General features: G+C 38.7%; 1 protein-coding gene across 1 annotated transcript in view; it reads left to right on the top strand.

Annotated features, from left to right (window-relative positions):
- LOC124622445 (protein broad-minded-like) overlaps window positions 1-27,488 on the top strand; it is a 286,578-nt gene that overhangs the window by 158,395 nt on the left and 100,695 nt on the right. The window contains exon 4 of the mRNA XM_047148144.1: window positions 18,130-18,528. Coding sequence (XP_047004100.1) covers window positions 18,130-18,528 — 399 coding nt within the window. The remainder of the gene's footprint in view (window positions 1-18,129; window positions 18,529-27,488) is intronic.

Here is a 27,488-nt window from a genome sequence, read left to right as displayed (position 1 = left end):
CAAAATAAGTGACATCTCTTTCTCATGTATGCATTGCACAACAGCTACCAGACAAGTTGAATTATGGGTATTTCCATTTGTGTAAGGACTGCAGTCCATCAACCTCCTTCCAATTGGCTTTTAATTCATTTGGATCTATAGAAGTCACTTTCCTTAATCTGCTTTCTTTGTACGTGTGATCCTTCTTGTCAAATGAGTAACAAAATTTTGAAAATTCCATGGCTGTCATCAACTGCACACTGCTGTCTGGCTTATTCTTTCTGCATTTACCAGCAATGTCTCCTCACAGTCCACATGTAAAGCACTTTAGGTCTTTTATATGTCTACACCATTTTACTGTTAATATAGTAGAGGGAACCATTCCACGCGGGAAAAATATATTTAAAAACAAAGATGATGTGACTTACCATACGAAAGCGCTGGCAGGTCGATAGAAACACAAACAGACACATACATACACACAAAATTCAAGCTTTCGCAACAAACTGTTGCCTCATCAGGAAAGAGGGAAGGAGAGGGAAAGACGAAAGGAAGTGGGTTTTAAGGGAGAGGGTAAGGAGTCATTCCAATCCCGGGAGCGGAAAGACTTACCTTAGGGGGAAAAAAGGACGGGTATACACTCGCACACACACACATATCCATGGATGGATATGTGTGTGTGTGCAAGTGTATACCCGTCCTTTTTTCCCCCTAAGATAAGTCTTTCCATTTTACTGTTACATATACATGTCCTATTCTCTTTCCTAGTACTATTCCCATATCTTCCATCGAGAGTAGAGCAAGTTCTACTGTGGCTGCTAGCCCAGTTTCATCTCCTCACTTTTGCACAAGTGTCTAGATCCTGTCATTACTGAGCCCTTATGTAAGGCATGTCCTGCCCAGGAAGCTAACTAATTTCATTGCTCCATTCAGACTATCCTTGCTTGTCACTCTTCATCCCTTTACATTTCATCAGTCCTATTTACCCATGTTGCAATTGGTTCCCCATGCATTTTCCTGGCTTGTAATATCTTACAAGCACAGTAATTGATTGTTCTCCTGCTAGAATAATCTCTTGTGAGGGCAAGTTTCACTTCCCCCCAAGCACATGTTCTTTCCTTTACTTGTGAGCTAGACTTTGCTTCTCCAATGATTTGTGCTTTTACAAATTTAAGCAAAATTTTCTGTTCCTTTGGCTTCACTAGCTCAATTGCAGAATTGACATTTTCAATAAATTTCTGTAGGTCCCTCTTGTTACCATCAAAAGATTTTCCCATAATGCATAAAATTTTCTCAACACTTATTTTACCACTTCCCAAGGAGCTTGTCTCACTAGTAGGAGCCATTTTGACCAGGTCACTTAATTTATTCAAACTATTTGAACAAATTACACTCTTAATGGACCTCATTGCTGCATCATGCTAAGACAAGTTATGCCGCCACATGTTGTATGCGTCAGCTGCTGCCCTCTTGCACTGGGCTGATCTGGTTGCTCACTGCCACTGTGGAGGCAGTCAGGCAATGACCTTGAACACTGCCATGTCCAGCTGCAATGCATCAGATGCTGACCTCTTGGACTGTGCTGACCTCATTGCTTGTCCCCACTGCTGTGAATTTTCAGCTCCTGCCTTGAACTCTGGGACCTCAATCTGAACTGTGTTGCCCACTTTCCCTTTTAGATTGTGCCAACCCCATTGCCGTGAAGTTTGAGGCCCTGCCTCAAATCTTTGGACTTCCACCTGCAATGCATTAGGCAGCACTGCTGACTGCACTGACCCCATCCCTTGTTGCTGCTGTTGCAAAGTTCAGAATCCTGCCTAGAACTCGGGGACAACCGGTTGTCTCCAGTGACACCCACCATCTCCTTCTCACTGCACGGGTGCTATCAGCATGCTGCTGTGCACACTCAGGAGATTCATCAGCTGCCTCCTCTCAACAGTACCCATCTTCACTAACTACTGCTGCAATTACAGGCCTAATTTGTCCTATTCTCCATTAATTCAGAAAGTTGCAAGTCGCTACAACTTCTTGGAGGTGCTACAGTTGCTGTAGCAAACCTATCTGTTCCCAATCTGATGATCTACATAATAGCCAGTGGATCCCACATGGGAGCCAGTGTACCACACAAGTGCCAGTGTACCCACACCGGACAGCAAAATTTATTTATATTACATCTGAAATGTGGGTTTTGCATGGAATTGAGTGATAGAGGTTTGTGCTATGGGGAATTCATACAGTTGACTGAACTGAAAGGGAGACTTGAGAGTCGGACATAAATTTCCTAATTTGGATGTAGGAGTGGAAGGATGATGAGGAGAATAAGCACTTGAAAAGAGATATTAACATTGAAGTTTATTCCAAATCTAGTACTAATTGACATTGCTAGCTGAGGTGTCTCTCTGATTAAGTCAAGTCTTTTCACAGAGATGGTGACTATCTGTCACTGTTCCATCTGCTAACTGAAACCCTCATCTGAATCTATGATCAACAGAGCCTTGCAGCTGTCTAATTCTGACCTAGCAATATCAGCCTAATACTTTGGCAGACTCTGCCTGCACCTGTCTCCACTGAACCTATCTACTGCTCTCCATTACTGTTCACTATGAATCTTTTGCTGGAATCCAGTCTTAGCATTTTGTTTGCCTTTCCCCTTAGACCCCACCAGTCCCTGAATGACATAGCATCTAAGGCTTCAGTGGCTATCTTACTTTATTATTTTTCAGTTATGTTTCAGACACTGCGTGGAGCGGTCAGGAAGCTTTCCCCTATAAGGCCATTGAATTACCCAAAGCTCTCCATTAGTTTCTCATAACTATTGTAGCCTCCATCATAAATCCCTCTCTCTTTCTCTCTCACAGCTTCATTCAAAGTTTCAAAATTGTTGCCTAACGACACGGGTGGCCAAGCTTTCAGCACGCTGGCTATGTCCTCACCTGAGTGTCAAAACACTCAGCCCGGCTAGCACATTTCCCCACCACCACACCACGCTGTGTGAGCTTCAGGAGGGGGAAATCTGCAAAGCTTCCCATTTTAGTGGCAGTGCAGTCACAGTGCTTGCAATTTTGTTTTATATTTCACGTTTCTCAACAACGTAGATCACAACCGAAACAAATTTGCAGTATTATTTAATTATTTTTGATGTGCTGAAGACATAAGCTAATTTTTATTTGGTACAAACTGTTGACTTAGAGATAAACACAGAAAATGTCACAAAGTTTCACATTCAAGTTGCCATATAATTGTGACTTATTTAGTTTCGTAATAAAAAAAAAGTCTATCACACATATATGTTGATCAATATATTGTAGTACTGTTGCAACCTCATTAAGGAGACTGTACTTAAGGAAAGCACTGTAAAAGCCCCAGACAGTTTTAATGTAAAACAATTTGACATTAAAACTGAATTACCTTGCAGGTCAGTCAGTTACATTTGCTCATGCACTGCGGTGCTTTCAACTGAAATGGAAAATGGTCTCAAAAACAGATGCAAGAGTGACAGTGTCCTCAAAATCTTTATAAAACTATCCTTGTAATTCTTTTAAGGCCACAATGAATTCTTCAAACTTTGTGCTTTGCTTTCTTTAATGCCATTGAGCTTAGAGAACTGGACTGTCTTTGTCAGAATGTGTACCTTGCACAATGCAATTTCTTTTTAAATGCACCCCTGTCAAATCATAAAGAAGCTACCTTACAGTGTCGTACTATTGGCAATGTACAGTGAAGTCTACTTAAAATGTGAAGTCTGCAATCCATTCTGGATATTCCAATTTTCATTCCTGAACTCCTTTTCTTTCATAAATTCAACAATAGCAAGTTTTAAACTGAAGAATCATTCCAGGTGTGCCCCCTGACTTAACCAACATACTTTGGAGTTATATATGAAGTCTCCCTAGTCTTTATTCAGTTCCACTGAAAACTGTTGCAAGTGACAATGGAATAATGTGTGTGCCTTCAGAAATTTTACTATTACCATCAATTTCTTCACATGCTCCATGCCTTCAGAAATTTTACTATTACCATCAATTTCTTCACATGCTCCATGCCTGCAAATTAAGTGCAAAGTGCTTCTTGATTTGCAGAACAATGAATCCTGTTTGTCAATTATTGTAATTTTTTGTTCTTTCATTGCCAACCAGATCTTTAAATTCTTTCTGCATGGTATAGTAATGTCGTTTCATAGCATATATGCAGTACCCATCCCTTATATGAATTGAGGAATCTCATCCATCTCTTCTGTCATTCCTATTCATTTTAAAGCATTATGACAATAGGTCACTAGACTACCTCTTTTTTTTTCAAACAGCCAGTGGACCTGTGAACGTTCTTCATACCATGACAAATAGCAAAGAGTAAACAGCGACGGCACCACAATTGTCCTGAACTCAGAGTTTTGCCGACTGAAACATGCCATGCTGCAAAGCGAAATGAAATGTCGTATTGTTACAGGTATTTCCAAGAAGTACTGAACAAAGCTGAGTGACAGGCCAGGCCTTGGCTCACACATGGCCTGCACATGCTACATGCATGAAGTTTGGCATGGTGTGGCTGCCCCTGCCTAAGGACCTTGCTTCATTAATTCTGTTGTCTAATTTATCTTAAGTGTCTGAGGCCTTTGTCTTATTAATCATGTGAAGTAATTGATTCCTTATCTCTATAGACCTCCTGAGGTGATATCTTGGGCTCTTGTAGGCCAGGTGCATGGCTTTTTTGCAATAGGCTGCCTAAGCCAGTTCCAGTGGCTGAATACATGTGGCACATGGGCTCCTTCTGCCATGCTCAAAGATCCATCTTTATTCTTACTAATTCTTAATATTGTTCACAGGACTTGTCTTTTAGCTAACGACATGACATAGTTTATTATTTATATTCTGAAGGGCACTTTTAATTTCACTTTTAAACTCAATATAACTTTTGTTCCTTTGTACATTTAAACCACAAACTCCATTAAACATGAGTTAAGGTCCTCCTTGCCAATCTTTCATACAATGTTTTTCATTTTCCTGTCACTCATTTTGTCAATATTATAGGAACTCTTAATGACAAACTCTGTTAACTTTATATTGTTTCAGTGTCCGTCACTGCTGCCATATAAATGCATCATATGCCTTTCTCCACGTTGGTCTGCAATCTATACTGCTTGATTATGGGCTGGAGTTCTTCATTGGTTGCTGCTTGGCACAGAATCACCATGATCTCCTTGCTCCAGATTGACTGAAGTCCTCTGCTTCTGGTGGTGCCTGTTGATTTTTGACTACACAGTGTCATAATTAATTTCATTGCTAAACAATGGAAAATCCAGGATGGAATATAACAATACCAGAGAAGGAAAGTTGCTACTCACCATATAGCGGAGATGCTGAGTCGCGATAGGCACAACAAAAAGATTCACACACTCATAGCTTTCGGCCATTAAGGCCATTGTCAGCAGTAGACACACACACACACACACACACACACACACACACACACATACACACGCAAACACATGCCATGTAGTTTCAGCTCTCTGAGACTGCAGACGTGTGTGCAAGTTGCGTTTGAGTGTGTGTGTGTGTGTGTGTGTGTGTGTGTGTGTGTGTGTGTGTGTGTTTGTGTGTCTACTGCTGACAAAGGCCTTAATGGCCGAAAGCTATAATTGTGTGAATCTTTTTGTTGTACCTATCACGACTCAGCATCTCCGCTATATGGTGAGTAACAACTTTCCTTCTCTGGTATTGTTAATTTCATTATTGTCCGTCAAGTTAAATACATTGTGCTTTGATTCATTTGTGCAATACAAAACGTTTTCACAGTCCATTGCCACTGTAAACCCCAGTTCATACTTTCAAATGTTACTTTCCATCTTACACTAAGTACATAATTTTTTCACTTGTCACTGTCCTACTTACGATTGTTTCTACTGCACCGGGGTGAAACAGCCCCTCCCCATTTGGGCACCAAATTACAAGACACCAGCTGATTTTCTGTACTCTGAGTCACCTTCTCAGTAACACATTGCTCCATTTCATGAAGCTGAAAATGTTATTGAAGATTTGATGGTGTTTGGCAAAAAAAATATACCTGATAACACAATTTGGGTTGCACTTTTTTTGCATATTTAGTAGCCTTAGAAGTCATTTTATTGGAACTCCATTAAACATGACTTAAAGTCCCTGTTTCCAGTCTTTCCTGTACCCTCTCACCATGTACACTGTTTTTCATTTTCCTGTCACTAATTTTCTAATTTTTTGTACTGCATAAAATTATTAGCACTTTCAGTCAGGTCAGTGCTAACAAATTATATTTAAGCATAACACAGAACACAGTTCTGTTTTATAGTAAATATCACTGTTTACATACTGTCTTGTAGTAATTTGCTGGATATAAGTACACTGCAATAGTTCACATAGTTCAGTCACTAATGAAAGTTACAACACTCAACAATAGCTCATTCAAATGACAATGCCAGTCTAAGCCACCTATCAACCTCAACACATTCAGTCAAAATATTCAATAACTTGAGTTGCAGATATCATAGAAAATGGCCGCGAGTGTAGAAGTGTGTGAATCTAACTTGAGAAATAGTTATAGTTATGCTGTTAAAAAGGGTGTTTGTAAGAATTGTAACACTGAAATAACAACGCTAAAAGAACGAATTGCTAGCTTACAATTCATAGTCAGTTCCTTAAGAAGCGATATTGACTCACTCAAGAAAGAAAATCGGGATCTGAGATCGAAGCCAACACTAAGTGAAGTGATGCAAGACAAAAGTAATATATCGTCCGAGTGGGTAAAAGTGCCGTACAAAAATAGTGTTCCAACTACAAAAAGAACAACAAAGTCTGCTAAAAATGTCACATTTTCGGAGAAAAACAAATATCATGTTTTGCAAACAAGTGACTGTGATAACGACTCTCCAAATGATCGTGAACTTGAAAAAGACAGTGAACTGAAAATGAATAGCGTTTTTTCAAATAATGTCAACAACAAACACAGATCATCAGGGAAAAAGAGTAGTGTACTATTACTAACAGACAGTCATGGCAGGAATCTATCCAGCATGCTCCGTGAGAAAAATCGCGACATAGCAGTGACTAGTGTAGTGAAACCGGGAGCGGGATGTAAAAATGTTGTAGACATTAACTCTCAGACGAAATTAATGCAAGAAAATGACTTTATCGTCTGTATAATGGGTTCAAACGATGTGGCAAAAAATGAAGCAGAGGTTTGCGTGAAAACGCTACAGTATTTTTTACAAGCCAATAAATGCAGAAACACAGTAGTTGCCACACTTCCTCATAGGCATGATCTGATTTATAATTCGTGTGTAAACAAAGAAATTCGGAAAACAAACATTAAAATAAGGAAACTGTGTTCTCAATACACTAAGTGCGATGTACTGGATATAAGCAAGCTACATGGAAATCTGCACACGAAGCATGGAATGCATTTGAACTATGATGGGAAAAGATTTGTTTGTGATCGTGTTAGTGAAATAATCAAAGAAAGACTTGTAAGGGATAGAACAATTTATCAGCTTCCTGAACATCCTTCCAACAGCGAGGAAAACAAAATAAACAAGAAAGAAGAACGAAAATACAACGCTGCTGACGTTCCTAATTTAAACTAGAGGTATGTGATGCTGTAAATATGATTCCCAATTACCAAATCGTGAATACGCCCGAACTAAAAATTTATCACGATAATGTGCAATCCCTGCGTAATAAGATCAATGAAATTAACGTTCTATTAACACATGAACTTAATGATATCTCAGTGTTATGCATTTCAGAGCACTGGCTTAACACAGAATTAATCCAGAATACGAAAATAAACAAATTTGTCTTGGCTGCTTACTACTGCAGGAAAAACAGCAAACAGGGTGGGGTAGCAATTTACACAAAGGATAATGTAGATTTTATTACACTACCCGACTTAACTAGGGCAAATGTCGAAAAGGATTATGAAATTGCAGCTATAAAAATTAGTCAGTTCAACCTGGTTATTGCTACAGTTTACCGATCACCGTCCGGGAATTTTGAACTTTTCTTAAACAAAATGGAGTCATTGCTAAATAAAGTAAATAAAATGGATTGTGAATTGATAATCTGTGGTGACTTCAATATTGACTTCCTCACGAATAGTGGAAATAGGGAGACCATTTTGAACCTTGCAACGTCCTACAATTTAAAGGCTGAAGTAAAAGCAGCTACCCGAATATCAGAAACTTGTCAAACAGCTCTTGATCAGTTTCTAGTAAAGAAGAGTTTACACAACACCTCACTAAAAATTTTCAATGCAGGTTTTAGTGATCATCTTGCTCAAATATTAAGCATAAAAGTACAAGGCAGTATTATTAACAACATGTCTTTTAGAACAGCATATCGAAGCTATAATCAGCATAATGTGAACTACTTCAACAACTTATTACAGAAAGAAAAATGGCTAGGAGTGTACAAAATGAACAATATAAATGAAAAATTCGACACTTTCATTGATACATTAACCCATTTCTTTGAACTTGCATTCCCACTGAAAACATTAACCATACAGGGAAACTCTAGAACAAACAGCTGGATCACAAAGGGAATAAGGGTTTCATGCCAGAAGAAAAGACTACTTCATGAAATATGTAACTCAAAAAATTCCTCACCTGCAGTACGCGCATACTATAAAAAATACTCCAAAATATTAAGAAAAGTAATAAAAGCAGCAAAAATAATGCATAATGATGAAATCATTTATAATTCAGCTAATAAATCAAAGGCTATGTGGAGTGTTATAAAAAAAGAATGTGGAGAATACAGGCAACCTTGGAAAAATATAACACTATCACATAAAAATAAAAAAGTAACAAACCCCTTAGAAGTAGCTAACACATTTAACAACTTTTTCACAGGTGTTGCTGAAAATATGTTACAATCAAACTTTAAGAGCATCCAGGCAAATGAATATAAAATAAGTACATGTAGAGGATCAATGTACATCAGTTCTGTTTCACAAGATGAAGTAGCTAAAGCAATAAAAGGACTAAAAAATTCCAAATCGGCAGGTATTGATGGTATACCTGCAACAATGTTAAAGAAGAGCGCATCAAACCTAATTGAAGTACTCACACATTTATGCGACTGCTCACTTCAGGCAGGCACTTTCCCTGATGTGTTAAAAACATCAAAAGTTATTCCTGTATATAAAAAAGGGGATAAAGACAATGTAAATAACTACAGACCCATCACAATTTCCTCCTGCATCTCTAAAGTACTGGAAAAAGTTATGTATGAGAAACTTATGAAATTTATAAATAAAAACAGCATCCTATGTAATGAACAACATGGATTCAGAAATAAGAGGTCAACGACAACTGCTGTCTATGAGTGCATCAATTCCATCCTAAACTTGATGGACAAAAAACAGGAAACAATAGGAGTCTTTATTGACTTGTCAAAAGCTTTTGACATGGTGGACCACAAAATTCTGCTATCAAAGCTAGAAAGATATGGTATTCGAGGTCTGTCCAACAAGTGGATCAGTTCCTTCCTGACAAATCGTATGCAGGCAGTGTGCGTCAAGCACACAAATATTGAACTGAAAACTGTATCTAATCACTTATCTGACTATAAACAAATAAAATGTGGTGTACCTCAAGGATCCGTATTGGGACCCCTTCTGTTTCTTCTGTACATAAATGATCTAAGCTTAAATATTGATGCACACAAATCAATCATATTTGCAGATGACACCACGATTCTACTAAAAGGAGACGACGATGAACAGTTACAGCAGACAGTAAACACGGTCACGAAACAACTTAGCAGCTGGGCACAGAGTAATCAGCTTGTAATAAACAGTAAGAAAACCGTTGCTCTAAAATTCCACAATGTTCCTAACGTGGACATGTTTATCCCATCAGTCTCTATCAATGACGAACCAGTTGGTAACAGTACTGAAACCAAATTCTTAGGACTTTGGCTGCAGAGTAACATCAGATGGAATAAGCATATTGAATGTCTCAATGCAGAGCTGAGCAAAACATGTTATCTTCTTTGTTCATTAAAATCATGCTGTAGTGAGAAAACAGTATTGAATGCATATCATGCGTACTTTCATTCTCGTCTTAGATATGGGGTCACCTTCTGGGGAAACTCTAAAATAGCTAATAGCACTTTTAAACTACAAAAAAGGGCAATTAGAATCTTGTTTGGGTGCAAGCCTAGAGACTCTTGTAAACCCCTGTTTAAGAAATCTGGTATTCCCCCATTACCGTGTGTATACATTATGGAAACCCTTTTGTTCTTTAAATTAAATGTAATAGGCAAGGACCAGAGGCTACAAAAAAACTGTGATATACATGAGCACTTTACCAGACAAAACAGGAACTTACATATGACTCAAATCAGCACGGCACTGTGCCAAAAAGGTACTTTTCACATGGGAGTTAAGCTTCATAACAAACTTCCTGAAAACATAAAAGCTGTCACTGAGGTCAATACATTTGGAAAATCTCTAAATTCATATTTACAGCATCACTGCTTTCATTCCATTGAAGAATATTTAAATTTATGAAATGTGTTATATAAATACTTGTGTGTAAAGTGTATTATTGTAAGCTTAAATATGTATGCCTTGAAATTACTTTCAGCCTGTATATTTATAACTTGACTTGTCCAATGTCTTATGCATAAGCTGCTATGTAGACAACAGGACCAATAAAATACAATCTACAATCTACAATCTACTGAGACACCAATATTCACATATTTTCATGAATAACTACTGTATTGAGCAAATAGCAAGAGCATACTCGATGTAGGTGTTACATGCTTGTTATCTTGACCAGAACTGGGTGCAGACTGAAGATTTTGAGTGATGTCTAATGATTTAAATACTGGCTATGAACAAATTGTTGTTTTGAAACTCCACAAACATTTGGAAATGGCTAGATTAAATTTTCCTTCTTGGAATGGACTGTAAGTATTGATAAACTTTTGGTTTATGAAAATAGTGATAATCTAGGAATTTGGAAAATTTTATGGAATTACCTTATGCATCTGCATTGGGAATGCCCTAATTACAAGAACAAGTACCATATTGGTAATTATTGTAAACTATGAAAAATCTTAATTACTGCCTCAATCAATGAACAAAGTATGTCATCTAGTGCATAAAAATTAGGTTTATGTAAATACAATGGGAAAAGTTGGAATATAACAAGCACTAAGGTGAAAACTGCAATGAAAAATGTAGCTACTTCTGCAGTTGAATATTAATTATCTTGTACATTAATTTATTTCACAGAGTTTGGAATATGTTATTTAAAAGTTGAACAATCATTCTGTATAACTAGTGGTGTCACTATGCCCAGAAATACATGTTACCTCACAATATTTTTCTTATTACATCATGCAATAGAATCTTTAATTAAGTATAATTTCTTATTAACTTGTTTCCTAGTGAAACTAAGTGCAGCATCTGAAGCAGCAGATCAAAAATGTTAACTTGGATAATGAATCCAACTGGGAAATCCTGAATGGAACATAACAATATTATGAAAGCCACTCACCATATAGCGGATATGCTGAGTCATGGATAGGCACAACAAAAAGACTGTCACAAATAAAGCTTTCAGCCCCTAAGACCTTCGTGAAAAATATATGACAAACACAGACAGACAGTCCCCCCCCCTCCCCCCCCCCCCCCCCACACACACACACACATGTATGCATGCAAATGCAACTCACATGAGCATGGCTGCAGTCTCAGAGTCTCAGGCAACTGTAGCCACACTGTGGGCAGCAGCACCAGCAGTACCTCAACTTCAACAGATGCCACCCATTCCATACCAAGAAGTCCCTTCCATACAGCCTAGCTACCTGTGGTCGTTGCATCTGCAGTGATGAGCGGTTCCTCATGAAATATACCAAGGCTCTCCCAACCTCTTACAAAACCAAATCTCCTATGTGTGACTCTTCAAGCTCTCATGCCTTATCTTTTCAATCTACCAGTACCTCCCAAAACCCCACTGTCTGGTCACAGTGGAGGATTCCCCTCATAACTTGGTACCACTCAAGACTGGAGCAACTGAATTACATTCTCCACCAGCATTCTGATTACCTCTCTTCATGCCCTGAAATGAGAAATGTCATGCTCCCTATCCTTCCCACCCCTCCCACACAGATATTCCGCCATCCACCGAAACTACGCAATATAATCATCCATCCCTACACAACTCCTGCTCCCAACCCCTTACCTCGTGGCTCATACCCATGTAAGAGACCTGCAAGACCTGTTCCATGCATCTTCCCACCACTACATACTCCAGTCCAATCACAAACATCACCTATCCCATCAAAGGCAGGGCTACCTGTGAAACCAGTCATGTGATCTACAAGCTAAGCTGCAACCACTGTGCTGCATTCTATGTGGGCATGACAACCAACAAGCTGTCTGTCTGCATGAATGGCAATTGACAAACTGTGGCAAAGAAACAAGAGGACCTCCCTGTTGCTGAGCACACTGCCAAAAATGACGTTCTCCATTTCAGTGACTGCTGTCACAGCCTGTGCCATATGGATCCTTCCTACCAATACCAGCTTTTCTGAATTGTGCAGGTGGCAGCCTCCCTGTTCCCATTCCAGCATTATAGAACCCTCATTCCACCATCACACACAGTCTTTTTAATTCCTTCTTTTTCTGCTACCCCCCTCTCCCAACCTCTCTCCTGCCCTCCATCTAACCTCCCTCTCCGCCTCATACCTGCACACTCCCTACTACCGCTAGCCGAGAGGTACTGCAGTGGACTTACTGGTGACCATGGTGTGAGATAATGCCAAATAAAAGTTGTAATTTCTTTCTTGGTGCTAGGAAAAATGTGCTCATGGTGAAGGCAAATAAGTAAACACAGATGTTGTACATAATTTTATGTTATCCCAATGCTATAAACACCCTAACAGTTCACAATAACCACCTAATAGTTGTGCTGCTGTCACCAAGAAGGAAAACAACCAAACCCATTATTTATCGTACCACTGAGTGATGAAATCAGGGAAAATGAGGCAGGGTTGTGTCATTGTGATTATGAGACTCTTCTTCACAACTTTATTGTCTGCAATTTCAAAGAGGAAAAAAAAACATGATACTATTGGTTAGATCTACAACTAAATCATGCATAAATATGGCATCCCAATACACAACTTTATAACAGCAGTGAGCAGTTGTCAGGCCACCTTAATACACAAAATATGAATAAACACAACATAATAAACTCATACAGCTTCTCAGTAAATATGACAAATATTGAAATCATCATTTAGTGCATTCTACTGTTTTTACAGGAGTGTCAAATCTAATACTTGACTGCTTCTGTTTCAAAAACACTTATACAGAGCTATGATGGAACTGGGGGTGACTGGTCTCTTAAATGGAGTGCAATCAAGACTAGCAAATGTATTTCCTACTGCAATGCTCTTTTGTTGTTCCACCCAGTTACTGAATACAGTACTACTGCAATCCATGTCGAAGATCTAAGAATGCAGATTTTTTTCCTCACTTTGTGTTGTAACCGTGCGTGCTGAAACAACAGAAGGCATGAGTAATCAATGAAAGTTTATTCCTCTGCAAGTGAAGGCAGGAAACAGAATAATACAACATTTCAATGACAGGGTTACTGGTGTCACTGAGATGTATATTGTAATTATTCAGTATAGATAATGATACAATGGCATGACTTATCTCAGAAAGTTAGACATTTGTTACAAAAATCATTAAAAATGATTCCTGGGTCAATTTTGGAACACACATATTTCATTATATATGCATAAAATTTCTTTTATTCTCTTCCCAAGCTCTTACACAGTGATTTTACTTTCACACATGAGGAAAATTCTTCTAAGAATGTTGTATCCCCTCTTTATTAACCACATCATCTTGAATTTGAAATAATGAGCTTTTATTCTAAGCATTGTATAATGACAAGGATAAAAATTACTTTTCTTTCATTTGCAATGTGTTCTTGCCATAAGTACAGCTGTGATATATTACAGTTCTCATCATCATTTTCATGATACAATAACTTTTGTTTATCATTCAGCATTGACTTTTGGTTTGGTAGCTTCACTAATGCTCACAAAAATAGCTCAAATACTGTAATATAGAATTCATAAGATTTCATCTAAGGATACATCTTTAATGTGTAAGTCTGTACAGTGTAATATAAAGTAAGATATTGTGTCAATAACTATTCATAGACATGGAACATTTATGTTCAAGTCACAATACATTTTATATTCAATAAAAGTAAAAGAGGAAATGTTCTTATTTGGTTTTGTTTCTCTTTTGGAATTTTTTAGCATTTGTTAGGATGAATTCCACAATTTTAGACATTGTATATTTGAATGATATATTATAGATGGCAACTGGCAAACTTGTTGAGTGAATCCAATGACTCAAGTGCCAAGTTGTAGAAATCCCTGAACAGTCCAGTTCCAAATGTAATCAAAATCCAGATGAGGATGGCATCGAGGTTTCTACAGTAATGAAGTCTCAGACAAGAATGCCCGTGTGAAGTGCCATGTGCACTTACAAAGCCCTAATAGCATAGGAATATGCCCACCATCAATGAGTCTACAGTGGCGTGGCACCTTGTGATTGGCATGGTACCATCATGCAGCTATTTGACATGAGTATACCAGATGGGCATTGGTACATTATTATGGAGGCAGCTATGTGCATGAGCAGCTCCTCTGCTGCTTGGCTGTGCAGTGCCGTGCATGAGCTGGGAATAGCTGGTCGCGGGCTGCATACATGTACCTGCAGCTGCATGGCAGCAGGCGCCATGGTGTAGACATTGATCACACAACACTCTTCCCCTGCCAAGATACCTCACTCTGGTGATATATATAGTGATGGGCCACGGCGATTATGGGAGGTCTGGAATGAAGGCAGGATGATGAGGTCAGACCAGGAGTTGGGCCCAGGAATGGCATTCCAGCATTTGCTGCATGGGCCCCCAGAAAAACCAGAAGGAAAACACAGGCAGAATGCAACATCTGCCTATTCTGGTATGAGAAATCCCATGACAGCATAGGTGAGTCCAGCTCCATGTGCATCTCAGTAGATGCCACTGACAAGGACATTAGCTGTGGCCAAGATGGCAGGAGGAGCGGCGTCTGTGGTAACAACTGCTGGATTAACAGCTCTGTGGGCTTTGATGATGGAGGCTGCTATGCCATTGGGCTGTGATGGCTGGAGCTGCAGCAGTGGTGAGATTGGTACTCATGACCGAGGTGACTCAGGCTCCAAAGACTGTGGCTACGGTGACTGCAGTCGCAATGCAGGAATCCTGTTGGTAGTGCCAAGCAGCTGGTATGATATCCACCATGAGTACCTGCTGGGGAAGCCACCATCTGCCCAAGCATGCTCTGGAACAGAAAGATCCACAGCACTGCTGGGAATAGCATCAGAGCTCAGTTGATTCTGGTGTCTGTGAGGATTGTGTTCCAAACAACATTGCTCTCACCACAGATTGAACTATAATCCCAGGTTCCCACAGATCACCACTATTACAAACCATGGAATACAGCATGGTATTTGTTTGGAATTTAGAAAGAGACAGAGAAGCGCTGGGGGAACGTGAAGGATGGAGGAAATGCAGTGTAGTCTGGTGAGATTTGCTACACAGAACTTCCCTTCTTAAGGTGTCATATGGTATGTCGATAAGAACAATAGCAAAACATTTTCCTTTGAGTTGGACTGTCTTCATTTCCGCAGTTGCGCTCTGAAGATATGCATGAATTGTTCTGCTTTACTGTTAGATTGTAGTAAGAAAGTTGTCAGTCTCCTGTGGGTGATACAGTTGGCCATTTGGCCTTACAGAAAGATTCAAATTCTGTTAAAATTATTGTGGGCCATTATCAGATAAAATGGCAGCTGGTAACCCTTCCTGGCCAAATATAGTTGCTAAAGCATGAACCATGGCAGTCAGTGTTGTGAAATTCAGAGGGCCACAGAAGGAAATTTGCAAATAGTGTCCACAATGAGAAACTAGTGTGAACCCCAAAATGGTCCTACAAAACCGTTGTGGATTTGTTGCTAGGGCATATCCTGTTGGGGCCAGTCAAAAAACTTTTTGTGAGGAGTAGACAAGTTCTCATCGCATTACTTGCAATGTGATATCAGCGCTCAATGTCCTCGTCCATCCCCAGCCAAATGCAGTGCCACCTGGCCAACTGATTTGTGCAGTTGATGCCCCAGTGCTCTTTATGAAGTAATTCCAACACCAACTGCCACAGAGATAACACCATCAGCAACCATGTTTGTTCATTTGGCGTGTGTAAGAGCAAAACTCAAAACTCCCATTTTGGACTGAAAAGCTGTCCTGCTGGGAAAACCAAAGCTGAAGAAACTCATTGGGAAGTGATGTCCCATCTGCATTTTGGCCTGATTGAATAAACTGGCAAAGGAGCTGGAAGGTACCATCTTGACCTGTGGCTGTGGCGATTTGATGATGGTCCTTCAGGAAGATACCCACTGTGGCTTCATCGATCTGGTCAGTATGAAAGCAAGCTTCCTCAAAAGAATCAAATTCCACATCTGATCTGACAGCAAGACAAGAAAAGTATCCGCATTTGTGTGACATGCCATTGGGCAATACAGAATCAGGCTTGTGGTCCATTAACAGGAAGAATTTCCATCAATAAAGATACCGATGAAACTTGGAAACACCATAGACAATTGCCAAGGCCTCCTCCTCTAGTTAACTATGTTTACCTGAGCTTTGTGAAGCATTTTAGATGAAAAAGCAATTGGGCAATTTGTGGCGCCAATCTTGTGCAACAGCTCCACTTCAGTAACATAAGATGAGGCATCCTCCTTGACGGCTACTGGTTTCACAGGTCAAAGTGGACTAGACATCTGTCACTAAGCAAGACTTTTTTTTATGTCTGGAAAGCCATTTCTTGCTCAGGTGGCCAGATGAAGGAAATATTTTTTTGCTCGATTGCATGTAAATGTGTCATGATCTGAGCAGCATTAGGTATGAAGTGAAATAATATGAGATCTCATCGATATTATTGGACTTGTGGCCTCGGGTCTCCAGCCAGGTGGTAGCATTGATAGATGTTTTGGAAAGTGTCATACTACACATCTTCTGGTGAAGTCTTCGCCAGAAGATGGGTAATATGACACTTCTCAAAATGTCTTTCAATGCTACCACCCGGCAGGAGACCCGAGAAACCTTCATCAACAGTTTACACCGGAAAGCCTACGTTACATATAGAAAGCTTACATGTTTAGTAGTATTTTTGTTGTGCTTATCTGTGGCTCAACTTCTGCACTATATGGTGTGTAGCAATCTTTCCTTCTCATAATACTGTCAAAGTTCTCACTGATAATTTTTAAGAAAGCCTGTACAAAAATCACAAGTAGCCACTACATTTTTATTATTGTTGAATGCTCAATAGTTACTATGAAATTTTGTTTTTGTTGCACATCCTTCTATTTACTCCTCTGAGCAAAATTTATAAATATAATTGTCCTTAAATGTATGTATCAAAAGGAATATCCGCCCAAGAAAACCATAAACCACCAGCTACCCAGATCATACGTTCAGATGAAATTATTACTACTGCTGATAGACACACAGAAAAGTAGAAACAGCCATTGCAGCTGTTGGAAGTGTTAGTTCCTTTCTCAGGATGGCAGAGAAATGGACTGGGGAAGGTTAGAAAGGAGGCAGATTACTCAGACCCTTGATGAGAGGACACCACCAATTGTGACCACAATGGCTCTTTATTTACATTTTTATTAAATTGCACTTCTTCTTCAGAAAACAATTTCCAGGTCTGTGCTATGTTGGCAAGAACATAACTCTTTCTTAAACACTATCTGTTCATAGTTATTTGGTTTTGTCATTGAAATTTTTGGCCAACCACTGGGTGTAAATAATATGTCCCACTAATATTTTCTGCATTGGCCTTGTATACCCTCTGCCTCACTCATAATATGTCTTCAGAGCGCAGGAGCAAAATATTAGTAAACACAGATAGTTTCATTTTGTATATTGGCTCATAACATAATTGATTATTGAGTGTGCTAGGAAAAACTGGAGTTTGATATTTGGTTTTGATTTGTGTTATCTTCTATTGCAAATACAGAAACTGTATTTTCTTTTTACAGAGCAAGCTTCTACAGCTGCAAGAGGAAAATGCTAGAGCAAAGAGTGATATTAATCAAGATTTGTTGAAACCTAATAAGTTGCACATTGTTGTTGACAAGTGCAGTCTCTTACGGCATTGTATTCTATTTCGCCTTTATGCACCAAGTGGACCAAATGAATGTATTGCTGTATCCTGCAATGAAATCAGGAGGACCAGTGATGACATTGTAGCTGAACTCAGTACAGTTCCTTTTCTGGACTTTCAAAGGCATCTTCCGTCACCTGAATCCCAAGAAACTAGCCAATATGAAGACAACAGTGAGTTACAAAGGGTACTCCAAGATAAAGGACTGCACGACAGTCAATGGTTACAGCAAGTACGCAGAGCTTTTAAGACATCATCTGAAAAACATATAAATGTAAGTTAATGAAAAACACTATCTTTCTTTTACAGCCTCATAGATAGTGTGAATAATATGTTTATCAACTTCTCCCATGTAATTTATGACAAAATAGTTCATGGGTGTCATTACAATGGGCACAATATTTCAGCAAATGACCACCATGCCATCACTGGCTGTGCTGGTTAACTGAGTATCCAGGAGCTACTGTGGCACTTGTGGCACATTCCCCTCTCCCACCAACCTTGCGCTGAGTGTGATATCTGGACCCCAACCTCTTCCTGCCTACTGGTCACTCGGTCTGTAGCTCACACCCTCTGGTGCATGCCGGAAGCATTTCTGCCGTTGCTCCACCTGCTCCCAATGTCAGTTCATTGTGCATTCTTAATCAAACTATGTGCAGGTTCCAGGGCCTTGCTAAGGATGTAGCAACTACCATGACATCAATGACCAGTTCCTTACTCTAATCTTAGTAGGTTATTTCAGAAGTTGGAAGTCTGTGTGAGAACTAGTAGGATTGTAATCCATTTTGTGTAATTTTAATAGACAGTCTTCCATGACTGCCAACTTGTTATGCTACTGCAGTCTGGTTTGTCATTGGTGTTCATGGTAATGATCTTCAACAGTATGCAGCATCCGTCTGATGTGTATATGCCACAGTGGCAAGGAATCTGACAGACCCCAATCTTCCGTAATCCAATATCGACCTTGACACTAGACCAAGCAGTGGCCGTGTTTTACCTCAGTCATCACTGCATTAAATGACATTGCTGCTGAAAAGAAGGAAGATCCAGCAGTGCTGAAAACCACTGAAGTCCTGATGAAGAAAGGACCAACCAAAGAAGAATTCCAGCTAACAAACAAATCATTTTATGAGAGGAACTATGATCCATTGGAATAGAAATGGTTTCTTGCTATCCCTGCTCATCTACGGTCAGATATTCTGAACTATTTCCATGATGCTCTTACATCTGGTCATGTGGGATTTATGGAGACTCTAGACACAATCAGACATAGGTATCAATGGCCAGCTCTCTACCAATCCAATAGACACTATGTGAGATGCTGTAAGGAATGCTAATGATGAAAGTATGTGGCACAGTTCCCTCCAGGACATTTGATACTAATTCCACCAGCAGCAGCAACTGACCTTTTGGTGGGTTTCCTGAAGTTGACAAACATGAAGTGACCGCTAATGGTTTGCAATGACTACCTCACCTGCTATGCTTTCACCAGAGCTGCTCCAGCTGAAGAATCCCCAGAAATTGTAAATTTCCTAGGAGAAGATATTATTTTTGAGCACAGAACACCATTTGTGATCATCTCTGATTATGGAAAATTTACCAGTCAAGGCTAGTGCCAGAGGTAATTTCACATTGCAGCATCGACTACAGGATGACAACTACCAAGCCCCATAGATGAATGGTGTCACAGAATGCTTTACTAAAATATTAGCAGATATGCTGCTGATGTACATTGATGTTTAACAGAGAGATTGGAGTACAGTGCTGTTCATTATCACATTCACATGCAATATGGCAAAGCAAGACACTACAGGCTTCACGTTGTTTCTGTACAGGGTTGCAAGGCTGAAACAACAATGTCTCATTTCATCTGGATGATACATAAAACACATAGTCACCAGAACTCATGAAGCAACACAGGTAGCTCACATATGGACCCTGTACACCAAGAAGAAAAGCTAAGAGCACAATAACACCAAGCACCAGCCAATGAGATACAACCTGGATGACTAAAGTGCTACTCTGCACTGAATTGTATCCTTCATTGCTTGTCAAATTTCACATATGCAGTTGAGAATTGTAACCCTTCAAAAGTGCAGATACATCATCCATGTTCTCTGTACAAAGTCCTACTACAGTCATAAGAGAACCAGAATTGAGGTCTCATTTAACGAAACTGAAGACCCGCTTAACAGCTGAGGAACTTCAATTGAAAGTTCTGCCTTTGGTGCTTGCCATAATGAAGAGAATATAACAGTTGAGAATCTGTCGGCACTGCCATACAGAGGTCCATTGACAAAGTCTAGATACAGGGTTCCGCAGTCAGCTCCAGTGAGATCTTCTGAAACAGTGGGTTGCTCTTCCTCCAGTAAAATAGCAGGTCACTGTTTCTCCAGGAGAGGGTGCAAAGCTGTGAGCTTTGCTGCATGCAGTGTAGAAAAGTAGTTAACATCATTAGCTGGCCTGCTGCAGGTCACCAGTTCAAATGTGACCACCAACAAATACTCTGTCCAGTAACATTAATATGAAGACCTGTCAAAAGCCTGAATAACCATGATTTGCAGTGTGGTTCACTGTGAGACATGCAGGAAGAGCAAGTGGGGTTCTGGAAGGTACCAACAGGTATGTGAAGCGATGCCAACTCCAGTGTCGTGGCCAGCTGTGCTAGGTTTCTTGGTTGAGGATCCAGGGTGTGAACAGCCTGATTGATGTGGTCCCACAGATTCTCAAATGGATTTACATCCAGGGAGCTTGGTGGCCAGGGAAGTACAGTAAACTCATCCAGGTGCTCTTTGAACCATGCTCGTACAGTGTGAGCTGTGTGACATCTTGCACTGTCCTGACAGTAGATGCCATTGTGCCGAGGAGAAATAAACTGCATTTAAAAGTGGACATAGCCCACAAGGGTATATGCATATCATATTTACTCAATTATAAGATGAAGTTTTTTCCCAAAATGGTCAGTTGAAAAATGCTGGGTTTTCTTAAACTTGCAGATTAATCTATGGCTGCTGAGATTAACATTGTTTAATAAAGTGATAAAGGGCTCATTTTACATTTACAAATTAAGCTTTGGCTATTGAGATCTCATGCAGATTTATTTTTAAGAATTAGGAAGCATAGTTCAAGCAAACGACATTTGCACTGAAAAAAACAAGAGATTTCCTGATATGCTGAAGCGCTTGATACAGAAGGAAACATGGCATCTGTAGAACAGTGCAGTGGAACAAGTCTCATGGAAAACAATAAGATTAGTGGCTCATTGTGTAAAAAATGTTTAAAACGTGTGGTAAAAGGTATTCTGTGTGTGAAATGCAACTTTTGGTTGCACGAAAAGTGCGCAAACATATCGTTAAAATTCATCGATGACGATGTCACTGGTCATTTCTGGATTGTCACTAGCTTCGGAAGTGAAAACAAAAGATATCACCATCAAAGGACTGCAAAACAAAGTTAACACTCTAAAACCAGAGCTATTATTACTCAAGAAAGAAAACACTGATATGAAGAATCGCAAAATATGCAGTTGCGTGAATCGTGAAAGTGAAAAACATAACCTCAAGACCACTTGGAGTGATAGGTTTACAATCAATCCAAATCAGTCCAATTTGCAAAGAGATGAAGTAACAAATGCATACATAGTGACTTTAGAGCAAGTCCAATGTGAAAACAAAAATTTTGGCAAACTTAGTGATATTTCACAAGATCCACAAATGCTTCTAAATCAGTTTGTAATGACATAGGCCTGCAGTCAAACAGCACAAACTCAGAAAATAAATACCAGTGGTGCAGTGTTACTTACAAGAAAAAGAAAATTAAGCCTCAAAGTAAGGTTTAAGCAAATGGAAAAGAAGAATTTCTCTTCATAGGAGATTCCTTACTTGAAAATATCGTTGTGCCAAATTCAAAAGATGGCGTGCATCCAGGCATTAGGCTGGATCAACTAAACAACCATTCAAAAACCATTGCTACTAACATAAATGGTGTCAAATCAAATTTCAAGGGCATATTCATGCATATTGCGACAAACTCTGTTCGACACAGCAGTGAGGCCTAAATCATTAGTGAATCTCAAAACTTGATTTGTACTGCCAAATCTTTGTGTAGTAACTAAATACAGGTAATAAGTAGTATTTTTTACAGGAGATCAGTGAGTTACACACAGATAAAATAAACAATGGAATTAGGGGCCAATGTGATAAGCTGGGTGCTATATTTATAAACCAAAACAAATTTATAAGTAACAAATGTCTGGGTATAGATGGGGTACATCTAAATAGGCTAGGCTCAGTAACTCTGAGTCAAATGTTTTTGGACATTTGCAAAATCATCGATAATCAGGGAAACTGATAAAGTGTGGAAGGGATGTTAAAACAAAAGAATCAACTGAAAATAAAAAGTATAGATATATTGCAACAAATTACTTAAAAGCATTCAAAATAGCGATAAACATTTTCTAATGCATTGGAATATAAGCGGTATAGCCTCAGATTTTTGTAACCCAAGTTATTCAAAAATTGATGAACTTCAGGTTCTGCTTTCAGAATGTTCAAATTTAAAAATTGTATGTTTAAGCGAACATTCCCTGACAAAAGGCAGTATAGAGATCCTTAACAAAATTGAACATTTTACAGTTTCCAGTAGTTTTTGTAGAGGTAACAGATCTTGTGGGTGCTGCTGCATCCTTCTAAATGACTCAATAAATTTCAAAGAGAGAAATGAATTTAATTGTTTGAATGAGGAAGGTAATTTTGAAAGTTGAGCTGTGGAGCTAATTGTTTAAATTCTGTAAATGTATCTCTTTGGAGAATTCCTGGAAGTGCTGTAACACAATTATTTTTATCCAGATTTCAATGTTTGTTAGAAAGACAGAAAGAAAAAAATTGTAATTCCAGCAGACTTTAATATAAATGTATTAAATAATAATAATGACACTGTAAATGTTTGTGACTTAATTCAGAAATATGCTTTTAATTTAAATTTCACTGAATGTACTAAAAGGAATAGCCACTCTGAAACATGTATTGACAATATTCTGACAATTTATGTTTGAGGATGGCATCAAATTCTGTTTAGATTTAGGCATATTGGATCATTCAGCACCGCTCATAGAGCTTCCAAAAATAGGAAAACCAGAATATGTGAAAATATGTTTTAAATGGATCTTTACCTAAGAGAATGTAAATATATTTTCTTATAAAGTGAGAACTATAAACTGGCCTCTAGATAATAGTGTGTCAAGTGAAAAAAAATTTCAAAACATTCCTAAACTGTTTCTTAGATATTTTCAGTGAAACTTTTCCCCCTCAAGCTTGGCAACAGAGAGTGGCCAACAAAATAAATTTGATTACACCAAAAATAAAAGTTTCTAGTTCCAGGAAAAGACAGCTTCACAATGAGTTAAAACATAATAAAAATGCTGACTCTGTGGGGTATGTAAAGGGATATAAGAATACATTCAAAAAAATTGTGCAGGGAGAAAAAAAAAGTGCCAAGAAACTGTCCAAATAAAAATTAAGAATCATATAATTATAGATCCTTTTTGTTGTCGATTGGCAAGACAGCCAACCTACTATGAGAGGAAGCCGAAAGGCACGCGTTTTAGCTCACGCAGGCTGGCGTGAGGTCTGGAACAGGTCAAGGAAATGAGACTAACAAAAAACGTATGTAGCTGCTGGAATACTTAACTTTAATCCATAATTGGTGAACATCGCTCTTGACGGTACATGTTTTACAGCATCAATAGTAACTGGTAATGGCGCCTTGCTAGGTCATAGCAAATGACGTAGCTGAAGGCTATGCTAACTATCGTCTCGGCAAATGAGAGCGTATTTTGTCAGTGAACCATTGCTAGCAAAGTTGGCTGTACAACTGGGGCAAGTGCTAGGAAGTCTCTCTAGACCTGCCGTGTGGCGGCGCTCAGTCTGCAATCACTGATAGTGGCGACACGCGGGTCCAATGTATACTAACGGACCACGGCCGATTTAAAGGCTACCACCTAGCAAGTGTGGTGTCTGGCGGTGACACCACACTTTTAAAATCTCAAACTGTTTCGATGATTTCTTCATAGATGTGGCAAAATTAGAAGTAGATATCACAGCCCACCAGGACAAGGTAGATGTCAACTTTGTAAATAGAAAACAAAATGCAAGCTTTAAAACATTCAAAAGAATTATCCCAAAAGATGTAGAAGATTTTAAAAAAACAAGAAATCAGCTGGGTGGGATGAAATTCCAACCATTGTACTCAAGGCTGTTTATAACATCATTTCTCATCCATTGGCTAAAATTATTAATCAGTCATTTGAGGAAGGATATTTCCCAGATGTGTTAAAATATGCTGAAATAAGACTGTTGTTCAAGAAAGGCTCACCAGATGACACGGGAAATTGCTGCCGTATATCCCTGCTGCCAGGTTTTGCTAAGGTGATAGAAAGGATCGTTGCAAAACATCTTGAAAACTTTCTTATAGAAAACAACATTATAGTTAAAAATCAATTTGGATTTCAAAAGGGGAAAAATAAAAAATGCTTTCAGGGAATTCACTGAAAAGATAAGCTCTGCTTTAGAAAAGGGTAAAAAGGTCGCAGGTATTTTTTGTGAGTTGACAAAGCTTTTGATTTGGTCAATCACTACACAAGTTAGATAGGTAGAGGGTCATGGCCAGGGCATGCAGTGGTTCAAATCATTTGTCAGAAAGAAAACAGAGAGTTATTCTAAATTCAAATGGAAAAAATTCATTCTCGGACTGCAAAAAATTTGTACAGCGGTCCCACAGGTCTCAATTTTAGGACCTTATCTTTTTCTGATGTACATAAATGAGTTACCTTTAAACATTGATGTTCACTCCATTTTAGTTGCAAATGACACCTCGGTTTTAAGTGAAAGTGACAATTTAGAACAAATTCATGATACTGTGTAAAATATAATGGGAAATGTAGAATTATGGTTTAAGCACAATGGATTAAAACTCAATGTCACAAAAACACAGTTAGTGCAGTTCAGTCCTAAAACATCATCATCTCCCATAAAAATTGGGCAAGGCAATCAGGAAATGACTGAAGCAAGTTATGTAAAATTTCTAGGTCTAAACCTTGACAAAAATTTAAATTGGAAGGCACGTGTTGACTTCTTAGCAAACAAACTAAACAGCCTAGCTTATGAAATGACTGTCTTATCTGGTCCCACCCTTATGGACACCAAGAAGATAGTCCACCACAGCTGCTTTGAGTCTATAAGTCGATACAGCCTAGCTTATGAAATGACTGTCTTATCTGGTCCCACCCTTATGGACACCAAGAAGATAGTCCACCACAGCTGCTTTGAGTCTATAAGTCGATACAGAATAATTTTCTGGGGAAACTCTATGAACAGCCCAAGATTACTTACACTTCACAAGAGAATCATAATTTTTATTTTCATATGCAAAATCAAAATTCAGCTGACAATTTTAATTTTAACCACAATTACAGTACTTGTCACAGACACAACTTCAAATTTCCCTCTCGTAATTTAAAACTTTATGCTCAAACACCATTGTACATGGGACTAAGAGTTTACAATAAATTAAATAACACAAATCTGTTAAATATGAAGTTTAACCCACTAAAGAGATTCTTACTCAATACACTAGTGGAAAAATGTTATTATTCAATTGAAGAATTCATGCAGGACTGTTTGGAAATTTGAAAGGAAAAGAAACAATAAAGGTTATCTATTCTATATTAAATTGTTAGTTCTTTCCAAGCATTAATCCCGACTTGTGGGGTCTGCTGTTATGGATAACCAGATTTGCTGTGTTAATTAGAAGGGGTGGCCAGATGCCCTTCCTGTTGCCACCCCATACCCTCCTGCCCTCCCCCCCCCCCCCCCCCCCCCTTCCCCGAGATGGAATGTGTCTACCCCAACTGTCTGCGTCTAGTGTAAGCCATGGAATAGTGCAGACATGTTTAAAATTTCTGTGAGTCGTGTAACTGAGATGGAACATGGGGACCAGCCCAATATTCACCTAGCGGGATGTGGAAAACCACCTAAAAACCACATCCAGGCTGGCCGGCACACTGGCCCCCATCGTTAAGCCACTGGGCTGGCAAGTGTATAATAAATTGTTAATATATTGTATAAATTGTATTACAAGCTGCAAAATGACCATAAGTGTTATATATGTTCTTGTTAAACTGTTCATGTGTTAAATGCAGAAATACCTGCTGAAATATGTTAATTATTATAACCTTTTTTTTTTTTAGTAATTTCACATGTTTCCAGTACAAAAATCTTTGATTTGTAACTGTATGTTATGAGATGAATAAACTGCATTCTACAGAAATTTGACTCATAGGGTACTAGTGCAAGAGGTGCACAGGCAACTGGGAACTGACTGATCTGCTTGAAATTTGACAATTTTGTGAACTACAAGAGGACATAGCATTAAATTCTAAGATATTATAAGCTCTTGTAGTATTTGAACAGGTTTGCAATAAAAGTTCTTGTACATGTATGGGTACCATATACAAACATTTATGCTGCTCTTTAAGTAACGGTAATATTGAAAGGCCTAAATGTTGCACTCCAGCAAACACTGCTCGATTCTAAATACAGGTCAGTATTTTATTTGGTTATGAGAGTTGTAATGATTTACCAAGTGGGTTGCAAATGAGAAATTTGTCACTGTCAAGTATTAGAATACAGGGTAAAAACATTACAACCTTTTAATCAGATTTAGAACAAAATGGTGACATTCAGATTAAGCAAGAAAGAAAATTAATCCAGAGTTAAATGTCTAAAAATATTGAAATAAATCATGTTAAACTGACTGTAATTTCTATTGTAAGAATAAATTTCAACTGCAAGACCAGTCATGGAGATAGTACTGACAGATGTCACGAGACCACAGGGTGAGCGAAAGTTCGAGAATTGGACTGATCTGTGCTTACCATCTTTTATTTACATGTGAGTTGGTGTTCTTGTGTGTGACCTACACCCTAGATGATGTTACAAACAATGTTTGATCAAGCACAGCATTGTGCAAATGTTGGAGGGGGAACAGTGACGTCAGATCAGCTGAAAAGTAGGATGAGTGTGGGAAGAGGAGTGGTTAGTGGGCAACAATTTTCATCATGGTGCCAACCAAGGGAATCTATACCAAGAACTTTGAATTTTTATGAGGAGGAGGAGATTAGTGTTTATCTTCCCATTGACAACAAGGTCATTAGAGCATTAGAGATGGAGCACAAGC

Source organism: Schistocerca americana, chromosome 7, assembly GCF_021461395.2.
Source record: "Schistocerca americana isolate TAMUIC-IGC-003095 chromosome 7, iqSchAmer2.1, whole genome shotgun sequence".
In the NCBI taxonomy this organism is placed as follows: domain Eukaryota; kingdom Metazoa; phylum Arthropoda; class Insecta; order Orthoptera; family Acrididae; genus Schistocerca; species Schistocerca americana.
Note: the sequence above shows the minus strand (reverse complement) of the source record. Positions and strands in the feature narration are given on the sequence as shown.